We start from the raw sequence: 13,866 nt of genomic DNA on the forward strand, positions 1-13,866 counted from the left end.
GCTTTAAGAAGCTGTTGTATTCTCATCAGCTCTCAATAGCATGTTAAACTTTGATTGTCTATTATTCACCTCTTGCTCCCCCCAAAAATAATAAAGCTGTATCTTATGATGATAATTTAATGCTTGTTTTAATGGAGCTCCTATTGCTTTTCTTGAAATTTGATAAAATTCAATTTCTGTGCTTCTGCTTTGTTAGTAAAGAAGAAGAAGAAGGAAAAAAAAAAAAACAAACCAAAAAAAAGCCCAAAACCAACAAACAAACAAACCCCAAAAAACTGAACTTAAATAACATTTGTTACCTACACCTAAGCTTGCTTAACCTTTTTGGAAAACTATAGAGAGATAAAACTCTTCATCTTCTCTTTTGCTGTAGAAGACAGATTTTAGACAGCTTGGAATCCTGGACAGGAGTTCTGCATGTTAGGATTGATGCTGCTTTCGTGCAGAAGGCCAAACTAAAGGAACTGAAACGCTATTTAGCTCTCCTTCAGCCGAAATCAGTGAATTTTGCTACATTTTGGGATGAAGTGGGAATGCCTAATATGTTAGAGCTTTAAGAAATAAAAATTAAAAAAAAAAAAAATCCTCAAAGATGTATGAGGCACAGCAGGAACAAAAGTGGTTCCAGATCTGTACTTTCCTGTATAAAATACTCCTGTAGCTTCAGTCTCTTATGGAGATTTATGATCATCTCAGGTATTTTTAGCCAAGGGTATTTTTTTCTTCTCAGGAACTTGAAAACTTCCTGCCCAGGTAACACAACAGGGTTTGCGTGAAAAATTGGTTTGTTATTTCCTTTTCTCCCTACCCACCTGTAACCTCCAGGTTTGCTTCTTCTGGTGTTTGAAGTTGAAGCACTGGGTATCTAAATTCTTGGTTTAACCTCAGAACAAGTACACAGGCCAGTGCAGCCTAGCTTTAAGATCAGCAAACTTTTCTACTCGTACCTGTAGCCCATGATTGGGGTTAGTTTTGTTTCCAGGCCTATGTGTTTCAAATGGCATGCCAAGTAATAATTTTGTAGTGCCTTTTTTTTGCCTTTTTTGTTTCTCCATTTAAAAGCTGTAAATGTGATTGCAATTAGGAACATTATTGAAAGATTATTCTCAAATCCCATTAATTTTCCTCATAGTGCTCTTCAAGAATTCAAGCTGTCCAGAACTTCTTTTGCAGCTTGAATAGTGGTGTGGCACTGTATAACTGCAGCTGATATGTGATAACAGCCAGCAGATTTCAGGCAGTGTGTCAAGCAAGCTTTTACTGGAGAATTTGGCTTCCTGGGGTTTAAAAGGTTGGCTCTGGGACTTAGGACATTTTCTTTCTCTCTTACACTTTCCAGTTACAGCGAACTTTGAAAGTTTTCTTTGAGAGCAAAGTCTGATGCCTTTGGAATAGCTGCAGACAGGAGCAACATGTCACTATATCATTCTTGAAGAAAATAAAAAGAAATGTCAATGCAATTCTTTAAATAGAATTACTATTTAGATAGTATTTTCCATTGTGCATCTCCTCTCCCCCATTTGAACTTAAAAAGAAACCCACCCAAACAAACCAACCCACACCCACCTACAAAAAAACCCCAATTTTCTTTTCTGTTACAGAAAAATGCAAAGGGACAGGAGTTGTTCGATCAGATTGTATACCATTTGGACCTTGTGGAAACTGATTACTTTGGCCTACAATTCATGGATGCTTCCCAGGTTACAGTAAGTATAACTTGAGTTATTTTTTATTTTCTGCAGTGGTTTGTGTTGCCTATTATAAATGTATTACCAGTACTGTTTCATGGAGAGATGTAGGCATCAGGGGATATAATGCTGAAACAATTGGTATTATGTTTGGTTCTTGCACATAAAACCAAATCCTCTAAATGAGTCGTGTCATTTTATGATATGCACATGACTTGATCGCACATAAGTGAAAAAGCAATAACAGTGGGTAAAGAAAAATGTGCTTTATGTTTAGTAGGCTCATGGTATTAAAAATGGGTTAAATCTCTTGCAAGCAGGGGTTTCTTGTAACGCCTATCCTTGCTGCTCCATGCACAGATCATGTTGCTCTGTAGATTTAGTTTCATTTGCAATAGAGAAAAATCTTCCTTCTCTCCCCTATCTGATGACCGCCAGCATCTACAGGTAAAAGAAAAAAAAAAAGGAACGTATTTACAGATGCAGGTAGATAGATATATTAATAAGATAGAGTTAAAAGACTGCAACCTTGTGCTTAAACTGTATTGCTATACATTTAATCTTTTCCTTTGTCTGTTTTCCTTATGTGCTGAGATATGGGTATGACAGCAACCTGGGTTGTGGATAAAGAATATACAGACTTGGAAAATAAGTGTTTGCTTTTAGGTTATCTGTTCAGTATGTAAATGTTTTTTCCATAAAGCAATAGAAGACAGATGTATTCTGTGCTATTAGAATAAAATAATGGGAAAATGTAGCCGCAATATTGACATAATGTGAAAAGTAGGTTCTAACTTTATCGTCTCAGAATTCTCAGCTTTGTTCTCCAGCAAGCATCGGTCATGTGATTAGGTCAGATCAGTGTTTTACCAGCTGCACTGTGATCTGTGTTTTACCAATGACTTCAAACAACAAACAGAAAACCTGTCCAGATATTATAACAACTTGATATTGAGAAAGGGAATCTATGCTTTTGGGGAAGAGAAAACCGGTATTATGTATTTAAACATTGTCCTAGTATCCCAGTTAATTTAAGGGTATGCATTTATCACTGGAAAATTATGTTTGAATGAAATGTGTCCATAATGGTTTTGGGGTTTTTAGGAAGTTTAGTGTGTGTTCCTGATAAAATTTGTATTACATGAATTGTGTCCTTTTATGATGGACCTGATCGTAAGGACACAGCTAATAGAGCAGAGCTTACTCATAATAGGAAAAACACATGCTATTGTCACTGATTGTCAAATCACCTAATAGGGAACTTAATAGCTAGGAATAGTTACATAGCAAGGAGTTCTGTAATGTTTTGAAATAAGGGAAGCAGAAAGGGAGAGCGAAACATCCTTTCTTAGCAAGAAATAGCACGGATCAGAAGCAGAAGCACCTGGCAGAGGAAGCAGAGAATGATCATTTTCTTGCATATTTGCAAAACTGAAGGGCTCTTTTGAATGGTAATAAAGATGAAGCAGAGATGTGAGCCAAGTGTGTTTGCTGTAGGTATCTATCCCTGGTGTTCAGGGCAAAATGTGCCTATATATGGAAGTGTTTTAGCTTTGTTTGTATGATGTTTCTTTACTTGATGATCTTACAGGTCTTTTCCAACCTTAATGATTCTGTGATTCTGTATCAGTGGAGCGGGCGGGGGGGGTGCATGTAAATCATAGCATCTACAGTTACAAGAGGGATAAGGGCTATGAACAGCTTCTGGGGGGCCTAAAAAAGCCAACACTGGTTGCAGGGCTTTGGTAGTAGGGTTATGGTTTCCTGGATTAAGAGGAGTGTTGAGGGCAGAGTTCTTCACCTTCACTGGAGTGCAAGGCTGAAAGCTCTCATTTGTTGGGGTTTTATTTGTCTGGCTCAAGCTGGGCAGAGAGTAGAGCTTAGAGAACTTCAAGGCACAAGCTTTTATCTTCCCCAGCACCCTGTGCAAAACGTTTCCATGTGTTAACAGCCTTCCTTGGTCTGTTTTGAACTTGTGACCCACTCATTTCATTTGCATAGCAATTAATGCATAGCCTCCATGTGCTTCTGCTTCGGGCCAGCCCAGCCACACAGTTGCAATTGCGGGACTGGGAGATTAAAGTTGTGTAAAATCCTTGAGACTCTAATCCTTTGTCTTTATTATGTATTGTTAAGGGCTAAACATCTTTAAGCCACCATTATAAATAAGAGAGCACAGAATAGTCTTTGAATAGTGGAGATTGCTTCTGTGCACTCAAAGGCCAGCAGCTTTTGAGTGCAGTGTTTCTTGCAGTCCTGTAACTTTGCCAAAGAGTTGGGACAAGCAGTGATGATAGCTGTGAATTAGAAAAGAAAAACATGATTAAAGCATATCTACTTTGAAAGATAAAAAAAACTTTGTTTGAACAGCTGATTACCCCCCAAAAAATAATTTTTCAACACAACCAAAAAACATAGAAGTTGTAAAAGGCAAGATGTCAGCAGTAAGGCAGAAAATACTGTAAATCCTATTCAGTGACCTCTGCATCAGTTTGTATCTTGTGCTCTTTGAAGGTATCCATGAATAGAAGGATGTAGACAGTCATCTAGTAGTTTATTCTAAAGCAAAGCTTTGTGTACTGTTGTATTTTAAGTTACCTGGTTTTAACTCCAGCAGTAGAAATACTTGTGGGGAGAGAGGTTGTTAAGTATTGTTAGTGTGTGGAAGAACTTGATCCAGTGGAGAACCTTTATTCATTAGTGAGGTTTTAAAAGTGGCACAGATGCCTGCTGATGTTCAGCACCTTGACTAATCACAATTTATAGGTTACAGTGAGGAATAAAACTGCATCTTACTGTAGTTGCATTATAATAGCTTTGGACCAACTCTGTTTCTCTACCAGATTGGGTAAAAAAAACTCGTGAGACTTCGTGCTCTGCAGCTGTTGTAGTGGTGGTTCTTTCACCATTCTTATCCTTTTTTAATTTCTATTTTTGTGTGTGTTTTATAATGTGCATAATATAGTAGTATAGTGGGACATGTATGTAATTTACAAATAAATAAGCATATATTGGAGGTGCATGCTCAAAAACGTCTTTACTTTTTGCATCACCAAAAAAGGTTGGAGACTACTGCTCTAGAACAGCTCTAGTGAGTCTGGGAACATTCTAAGGCCCTTCAAATATTTCCATCGTTTTGTAATAAAAACCCTGCTCTGCTTTTCTGTTCACCCCATTTGAGGAAGGGAGGGAAGAGAGAAAGATAGAGAGGAAAAGGAGGAGTGAAGGAAGGAAATGAGAATCAAAGAAATAAGTTCTTGTTGAACTAACTGTTAGAGGACTTCAATAGGAAAGTAGTGCTTGGGGCGGTTGAAGAGTGTCACTTTTATGTAGGAGGTCTCTGCAATGGTTTAGAGGAAATGTAAAGCTTCTTGGGTTTTTAATTACTTTTACTGTGGTGTGTGTGTTCTAGCAAAGCAGGAAGCCTTGAAAGCTTTAGTCGAGGTTGGAAATAGCAATAATAAAATCTTGTGAGACCATACTATCGAAGTTGAATTGCCATGAGGAAGTATTTTGTTGATCTTTGCAGAAACTGGTCATGTGCAACATATTCTATGGTTGGTTTGGGTACTTTACATTTATTTTAGGCTGCTGGTAGCTTAATGTTTATTCATCTTCTCTCCAGGCTTGTCCTTTCTTTGCCTCTTATTCCAGATCATCAAAAGAAAAAGGGCTTCTGTGGTTTACAGCTCCTTATAAGCAGCAACATATTACAGGATTCTCTCAGGATATAGATATCTCCATTTCTACAGTTGGATTCTTTGTTCCAGTTGTCTGTCCTGTGATAGCAAAACATGGATACCCTCCCAGCCCCTCCTGTTTTATGGGAATTCAGAACAGAAGGATTGCCCATGTTGATTAGCTTGGAATTTGCTTCTGTTTCCCTCACCATTTTTTCTCTGATCACAAGAACAGTTATAGAGTAATTGAAGGAGAAGAAGATTTAAGATACATCTTTAAAATTCTTTTTTTCTTTTTGCAAATGAGCTGCTATAGTCCTTGAGGTGTGAAACTTTAGTTGGGAATGCATGGAAGCAAAAGAATTAAAATACCACTTTCCTTACATGCAACTTGTTCAGTGATCCTTTATGTCCAATCTCTAATGTCACAAAGGCCCCTTGGCTTAAAGAAGGTCTATATGGAAGAGCCTTTCCCAGCTGGGAAGATGTATTGTGCTATGCAGCCAGCTGAGCCATTTTGAGGATGTATGCATGCACCAAATGTATCTGGCACATTGGGAAGCACTGGATTTACAGAGTGTGTACAGCAAGGCTGTTGTGCAAGGACAGCAGGACCTTCTGCAGGTCCCCATGGCTACAATGGGGACCAGGGTTCCCTGGGGAGATGAGAGCCAGGACCGACCTGCAGTGAATTGTCCTCACAAGCTGCGTTTTCATCAGAACTTCTTAATATTGACCAGTTCCTAAATTGTGTTTTGATTCATTTGTTGTGAGAGGTGAGAAGACAGTAGACATAGGAGATGGAGAAAAGTGTGTAGAAACTAAAAGAGGCTTTTGTGAAAGCAGTGTTCCAAGTACAAAAATAGAAGGGAAAAAAAGGGGCAAGAACTGTGTTGTCCAGACTGGGCCTAGCCAGCAGCAATGTGTCAGGACCCACTGATCCAGACACTGAGATCCTCACCTGTGTGGGAGGTGGCCTTGCGGCCAGGTTTTTTTGGGAGGGTCAGGATCGTGTATGCTTCACGACATAGGTTTTCAACAATGCAGTGTGAGGGTCAGGGGTGAAACAAGCTGGACAACAAAGGATAATACCTGAACGCCTTTGTTTTCTTTACACGTTATGAACTAGATTCCTGAGTGTTTCAGCAGGTATTGGGTCAGGGCCTTGGAGGGACTTGGTGCTTCATGACTGCCTCTCCTGCATCTGAGTTTTCTTTTAAGGGCTCATTGCCATTCAAATCAAGAGTTTTTTCAACTGCTTGCTTTTGGTATTACTGCTGTGACTTCTTAAGGGTGTGAGGGATGTGGAAAAATGAGCAACTCAAACCAGTCAATTAGCCTTATAGTGTGATGTCTGGGAGTCTTTTTCCTTATGTACTGCTTAATACTGTAACAACAAGTGCTCGTTAGTCAGAACAAAATAGGGGCAAGCCTTATTGTTCAATACACTGAATGTTGAGAGGAAGGGAGACTGGTAAATATTTTGATAATGCAAAAGATTTCCTTTTCTGATTCTGGTAGAAACATCCCATTTTCCCATGAATAAACTGTGAAATTAATCAGTGAGACTGTTTCCCCTACCTGAATATCTCTTCCCTCCCCCCGCCCTGGGATATGAAGTTTCACTGCTGAGAAGAGAAAGGGAGTAATCTTGTATGCACTATTGATTTGTGTGGTAGTGTTCATCTATGTTCACATTCAATTATAAGTTCTGCTTCTGTCACCTCAGGTCTGCGAAGCAATATATTCCTTGGGCTGAAGTAGGTTATCACATGTATATGAATTGAGGTAGGATAATGGTCTTGAAGGATGTTCCCTAGTAGGAGCCAAGGGGTGTAATCCTGCTGTCTCTGGTGTCGCTGAGAGCTTTTTACTTTTGCGTTCAGTATATGCTGTCCTAGCAGTTTGTCTCTAAGTGTCCTTATGACCAATTTCAGCTTAACACAACACAGGTGTATTTCTGTTAGTGATGAACTGAAGTCTTAAGTGATACTACTGACACCTTTATGCTGTAGTCTTAAGTGAGTCCTTTCTGGAAAAAACTAGCCTCCAGTTGCTTGTGTTCATCTCTTAGCCCTAATTAAGTTAAAATAAATGATAAAATTAAGACACTAGGCTTTTTTGCAAATAAAATTTTATTTACTACTCCCTGGTAGCCAAAACTGTGGTTTAATTCATGGTCACTGTTGAGAGTGCTGTAGGGGTCAAACCTTCTCTGAAGGCCAGTAAGTACATAGGGATGTGTTGCTCTCAGAGTCTTACCAAAGCCTGGACTTGTGAAGTGTGGCTTGAAGTGTCACAGTTCCACTTGCAGAGCTTGCACTCAGGAAAATTCCAGTGCACATGGAGACACATTTCACTTAAAAGACTTAGACTAGCTTTTGCTCTGCTCTGTACAGTAGTTATAGTTGGCCAAAGAACTACTTTTATGGTTGGGGATCATAAAATTGGAGTCCACAAAAAGCAGTGACTGAACATACTTATGCTACGGCAAAGATGAGCTGATACTACACTTCGTCATTGGAAAAAGATGCATGCACTTGCATGGCTTCACAAAAGCACTCAAGGGTCTGCAGAGTGCGTCCAGTGAAGATGAAGTGGATTCTTCAGAAGAGCAGCAGTGTTTGCAACAGAAGAATGATGGATGGCAAGCCCCAGCACAGAGGGGATGTTTGATTGATACATTTAGAAGATGCAGGAGAAAAGTACTCCTCCTTCCTTTAAAATTAATCGAGTTGCTGGTCTTATCAAGAACTCTGGAAGGGTAGGAGATAAGAATAGCTGAAGTGTTTGAGGGCCTTCTCATGAAAAGGGGAACCTTTCACTGGAGTGCAAGCTAGAGTTGAGTCAGTCCGACTGTGGAGGTGAACCAAGAAGGACCTTACTGTCTCCTGATAACAGTGGTCATGGTGTCTCTAGGGAGACAGGGTGAATTGCAGAGGTGGCACAAGACAGCTGAGTGCCTAGCGGTGCTAGTTCATAGAAGCATGTTTGCAATAGTCATCGAAATTTTGTAACCTAGACTAGTATTTGTAGGGGTCCTTGATTGCAAGAGGAAGACATAGAACTGCATGCAGTCAGATTTTTGCAAGAGACAGCTGAAACTAGTTAACTGCATTTAAGAGGCTGCTTACATCAGGAAGTGGTGGAATCTGGATGCTGAACATCAGACTTCTTGATTGAATGTGTCAGTTTATTTTAAAAAAAGCAACACAAAACCCAGTGCTTTGACAAGGCCAAAGCTTTCAGGAGCTGTTCTGTATTGAAACAGTAATAAGAGGTACACCTGGCCACATTCTTGTATATGCTTATTCAGAGGCTGTTTGCATACTAGAAATGGTAAGAACTGGTTTCATGAAGGTTCATGCAAAACATTGCATTGAAAATTTTTCTCTTGCTTTCAAATTATTTCTGACATCATGGTAATGGCATGTGTGACTTGCTTGTGCTTTTTGTCGTTCCCTTAAATGGCTATTTTGTAGGCCTCGATCATTTTAACTTGATTGTCATCCTGTGCTTTTCCTGTGGCCAGGTAGGGTTCTCTTCCTGACTTCTTACTGCCTCTAGAAAAGCACCAAGAAAACGCTCTGTATGTGGGCCTCAACACACTGTGATTAGAAAACAGGGCTCCTGGAATAGGGACTAATCTGTTCCTCGTTTTTTTTGTGTTCTAAACAGGCATGAAATATAGACATCTGTGTTGCCTTTGAGGTGCATGTAATTGTTACTATTTTTGTGCTCCTTTCTGACGATTACATACTAGAGTACTTTTTCAGCCTGGAATTGCAGACCACAAGGTACCATGGACTGTTTGTAAGGACTTTAAAAAAGTGAACTAAGGAAAAAACCAAAGCTACTGTCAGCAGCTTTGAATTTACTGTACAAGAATCTTCATCTCTAATGGAACATTTTTAGGAGCTTGCTTAGTGAAAGACTGAAAATTGCTGGCATACTGCTAGTGCTTTTCTTGCACCACAGGAACAGATAACATTTTTCTTCCAAACATTCTTTGTGTTTACATATTTATCTTAGCTTACATCTATAACATTATCAGTACGAGTGGCTGTTGCAGCATTTTTGTTTTTTAATTTGAAATGAGGTTGCCTCTGTTCATGGTACCAGCCAGACATTAGTAGTGTATTTGGGAACTTCTGTACTCTAGGAATGTGACAGAAATTGTTTTCAGCTGATGTCATCTTATTTACCTACATTTCTAAGATTATTATTAATGCCTCTGCCTCATCCACTAATGGACCCCAAAAACTTTCTTTCAGTGCAAGTACAGATTTCTCCATAGAGAACATAATCCTATGGAAAATTCTTGTGTGCCTTTGCCATTTGTGGAATCTTAGAAGTAGTTGTCAGATTAAAAAAAAAAAAAAATGCTGTAGAGAAATAAACTTGTCGGTTCATTAGGTTACCAACCATGGTGGGAGTGGGGGGTGAGTAGGGGGCCTGGAGGTGCAGGTGGATTCAATCTGAGGTGCACCCTTGCTCTGTTCACTAGTATGAAGGACAAAGCTTCTCAGCACTTCTGTGGTTTCTTGCTTACCCGTTCTGAGAAAGAGCTCTCCTGTTTTGTTGGAAGACTCCCAGGCAGCTCCTGAACTGGAGCCTTCCAGCAGCTTTCCAGGAGGAAGCTCTTGCCTGTCTCACACATCTGCCATAAGATCGCTTGGAGGCACAGGAAGGATACGGTGACATCAGGGAACACCCAGCACAGCTTCACCAAGGACAAGTTGTACCAGGACCAACATGAGCCTTGCTTTGAGGAGGTGACTGTTCTAGCGGGACAAGGGGAGAGCAGTGACTGCCATTTACTCTGATGTTAGCGAGGCGCATGACACAGCCTCCCACGGTATCCAGATGGGTGAGGTGTGGACAGGAGAAGGGAACTACATGGTGGGAGGGCCACTGCCTTGTGGTCAGCAGGACAAATCCCACCCGCAGGGCAGCTGCTAGTGGTGGTGTGCCTCAGGTCAGTGGTGGGGCTGGTGCTGGTGATGGTCTGAAGTAGGGCCTGGGTGGTAGTGGGACAGGCCACCTTCCGCAAGGATTTGGGTGTCCCTTCCCATCTGAGGAAGGCAAGACAGCTGATGGAGATGTCCCTTGCCATCTGAGGAAGGCAGCAGCTCAATGGAAGCCAGGCCCTCTCCTCCCCTCTCCCCTGGGGCTCGGTGCATAAGAGATGGCACCTCTTCAGGAAGGGCAGTGGTGGGGAGGTGGGAAAGAAGGGCCCGCGCAACCCTTGACAATCAACAAAAGAAGTGTTTATTGGTGGGAGATGTTGCAGGTGAGCCTGCGGGATGTCCATAGAGTTTGTCTTCTCCCAGCAGTGTTAGGTGCAGAGGCTGGGCTGCCAGTAGGGAACCAGCCAGGTGCTCCTGTGATGCTGTTGGTGCGATCTCACGGAAGGAGCCAGGGTGCGCAGGTGTAGTGCCAGCTCATCCCTGTGGCAGGTGGACCCACTTTCATTGGTGGTTCTTGGTCTTGAGGTGGATCCACCTCCATGGGCTCCACACTATTGTCTGGCGGATTGGCAGCCGTTGGCCACATGCCATGCCTTGGTGGATTGACACCTGTGGGCTCCACATTGTTCTTGAGTGGGTTGACATGCCTGGGCCTCATACCATTCCCTGGCAGGCAGACATGCCTGGGCTCTGTGCCATTCCCTGGTGGGCCTACGGCCATGCACTGCATGCCACTGATTGCAGAAGCAAGGTCAATCACATTTGTGCCATGAGGGGTGATGTTCCTCCTCCGCTGATTGCGCTTCCTCCTCCTGGGAGGTGCCTTCCTCCTCTGTGGTTGCAGGAACCACCTCTGTGCTATCCCACACCAAGATGGACAGCCACCTGCCTCGCTGCTCTGGCTTCTCTTCCTTCCAAGCATGCTTGGCATCTGAGGGCCTTGAAGCTTGGAGAATTGTGGGCCAGCTGCAGGGGCCTCTGTTTTTATAGGGCCGGAACAAAAGGTGGCTGAGCGTGGGGTCCTGTGGCCTGAAAGATGCCCAAATGTAGGGGAGAAGGAGGAGGATCATAGGAGGTGAAGGCCCTCTTTTTGGGGCTTGCTGCCACCTGCCATGTTGCTTGCCCGAGAGAAAGGCTGGCCCTTGGGCACAGGGACCGCCTTCCACCTCCCGTTGTGCACCTTGGGATAATGGTCTTGAAGGATGTTCATATAGCTCTCTGTTATTCATGTGTAGTTTGTCTGGACTGCAGATAAACCACGTCATATGTCAGGATGCTTCCGAGATGGCTCTGTGCAGACTCAAGCTAGGACTGGCAAGGCTTCCATGATCACTACAGGATATGTGGTTGGAGGTCCCAGCTAAGGCTGGTAAGGGCTGTTAAGGCCTATCGGTGCCCTCAGGGCTCTAGAGTTAGCAGCTACGGCCTTGTACTTCCCAAGATCACGACCCAGAGCTTTCTTACCACAGCTCTGTCTGCCCTTCTGCCACTGGACAGCGTTGCTTGCACCGTCCCACTGCTTCTGACTTGTGGGAGGTAGCTGCCTTTCTTCACAGGGCAGGAGAGAACTTGGCATGAGAACTGCTGTTTTCATTCCTGTACAACTGGTAACACACAGAATAATGTTGGTTGAAAGGGACTGCTGGAGGTCAGCTGGTCCAGTGCCTTGTTCAGAGCAGAGACAACTTGGAAAACCGATGTAACTTCACACTTTGATTAGGTTGCTCTTGATGCATTCCACAGCGCTGATGTGGCACTGTACCTCTGTGCCCGGGCTCCATTCAACAAGAAGGTGGCAGCAGTACCTGAGGAGGGTCTAAAATAAGATTGAGCCACCGAGCTTGAAACTCTTGTAGTTGTAAGATCCTGCCAGTATTTTATGAAAAGTTGGTCTCATCTGAGCCCAAACGCAAACTGTTCACCTCATTAATCCCAGCTTGGTTTTGTGATGCTATCTGAGCAGAAGGTGCATTCCTTTTCTTTTTTTTTTTTTTCTTTTCTAAGTCATGTAGGTGAGATTATAGAGCAGCATCCTGAAAGATGCCTCCAAAACTTGGCTGTTGAAGGGGATGCATATATCCAAGCTCTTGCTCAGAGCAGTCCCAGTTGGATCCAGTTTCTCCGGGCTTTGTTCTGTCATGTTTGGATACCCTCAAGGAAGCAGCTCCACAGTCCCTCTGGGCACCTGTGGTTTGTCAGAGCAGCCTCATGGTGACAATCTTTTCCTTTTGTCTAGCTGGGATTTCTTCTGGGTGTGGTGCCACTCGTCCTTCCACCACGGAGCACCTCTGAGAAGAGTCAGTCTTCATCTTCTCTTCAGCCTCCCAGCAGGCAGCTGAAGTTACCAGTCAGGTCCACCCCTGAGCCTTCATTCTCGATGCAGACCAGAGGCAGCTCCCTTAGCCTGCCCTCATGTGCCCCAGTCCCTCGCCATACCAAAGGCCCTGCGCTGGGCCCACACCACACTCATCAGTGTCTTTCCTGGACTGGGGAGACCAGGAGGGGACACAGGAGTCCAGATGCAGTCACCAAAGGGCCGAATAAGAGAGGAGGAAAGCATTTTTACTGGGTGGTTTTGTTAGTTTTTTGTTGTTGTTTATTGCCCACTCCTGAAAACACCTCCCAGTGAAGCAGCTAGAAGCGACCTTAAGGGTGAAATCCAGCACTTCTTCCTGGCAGAACTACTTCTCCAAATGTATTGGGTTTGCCTGACAAGGTTTTGGTAGCGGCAGGGCTGTAGGGGTCACTTCTCATAGAAGATGCCAGAAGCTGTCCCCATGTTGGACAGAGCCAGTTCCAGCCAGCTCCAAGGCAGACCCACTGCTGGCTAAAGCTGAGCCCATCAGCAATGTTGATAATGCCTCTGTGATAACATATTTAAGAAGGGGTAAATCTGCTGCGCAACAGCAGCTGAGACAAAGGAGTGAGAATATGTGGTAGAAACAACTTTGCAGACACCAAGGTCAGTGAAGAAGGAGAGGGAGGAGGTGCTCCAGGCGCCGGAGCAGAGGTTCTCCTGCAGCCCGTGGGGAAGAACACGGTGACTCAGGTTGTCCCCCTGCAGCCCATGGAGATCTGAAATGGAACAGGTATCCACCATGCAGCCTATGGAGGACCCCACGCCAGAGCAGGTGGGTGCGCCCGAAGGAGGCTGTGAGCCCGTGGAGAGCCTATGCTGGAGCAAGCTCCTGGCAGGACCTGTGGATCTGTGGAGAGAGGAGCCCACGCTGGAGCAGGTTTGCTGGCAGGACTTGTGACCCTGTGGGGGACCCACGCTGGAGCAGTCTGTTCCTGAAGCACTGCACCCCATGGAAAGGACCCATGTGGAGCAGTTCGTGAAGAATTGCAGCCTGTGGAAAGGACCCATGTTGGAGAAGTTTGTGGAGGACTGTCTTCTGTGGGACGGACCCCACGCTGGAGCAGGGGAAGACTGTGAGGAGGAAGGAGCAGCAGAAACAACGTGTGATGAACTGACTGCAACCCCCATTCCCCATCCCCCTGCACTGCTGGGGAGGAGGTAGAGAAAAT

General features: G+C 43.6%; 1 protein-coding gene across 2 annotated transcripts in view; it reads left to right on the plus strand.

The window, feature by feature from the left end:
- EPB41L4B (erythrocyte membrane protein band 4.1 like 4B) overlaps positions 1–13,866 on the plus strand; it is a 185,055-nt gene that overhangs the window by 53,423 nt on the left and 117,766 nt on the right. For both annotated transcript variants that reach the window (XM_059836006.1, XM_059836007.1), the window contains exon 2: positions 1,602–1,706. In XM_059836006.1, coding sequence (XP_059691989.1) covers positions 1,602–1,706 — 105 coding nt within the window. The remainder of the gene's footprint in view (positions 1–1,601; positions 1,707–13,866) is intronic.

This window comes from Gavia stellata, chromosome 3 (genome assembly GCF_030936135.1).
Source record: "Gavia stellata isolate bGavSte3 chromosome 3, bGavSte3.hap2, whole genome shotgun sequence".
NCBI classification, from domain to species: Eukaryota; Metazoa; Chordata; class Aves; order Gaviiformes; family Gaviidae; genus Gavia; species Gavia stellata.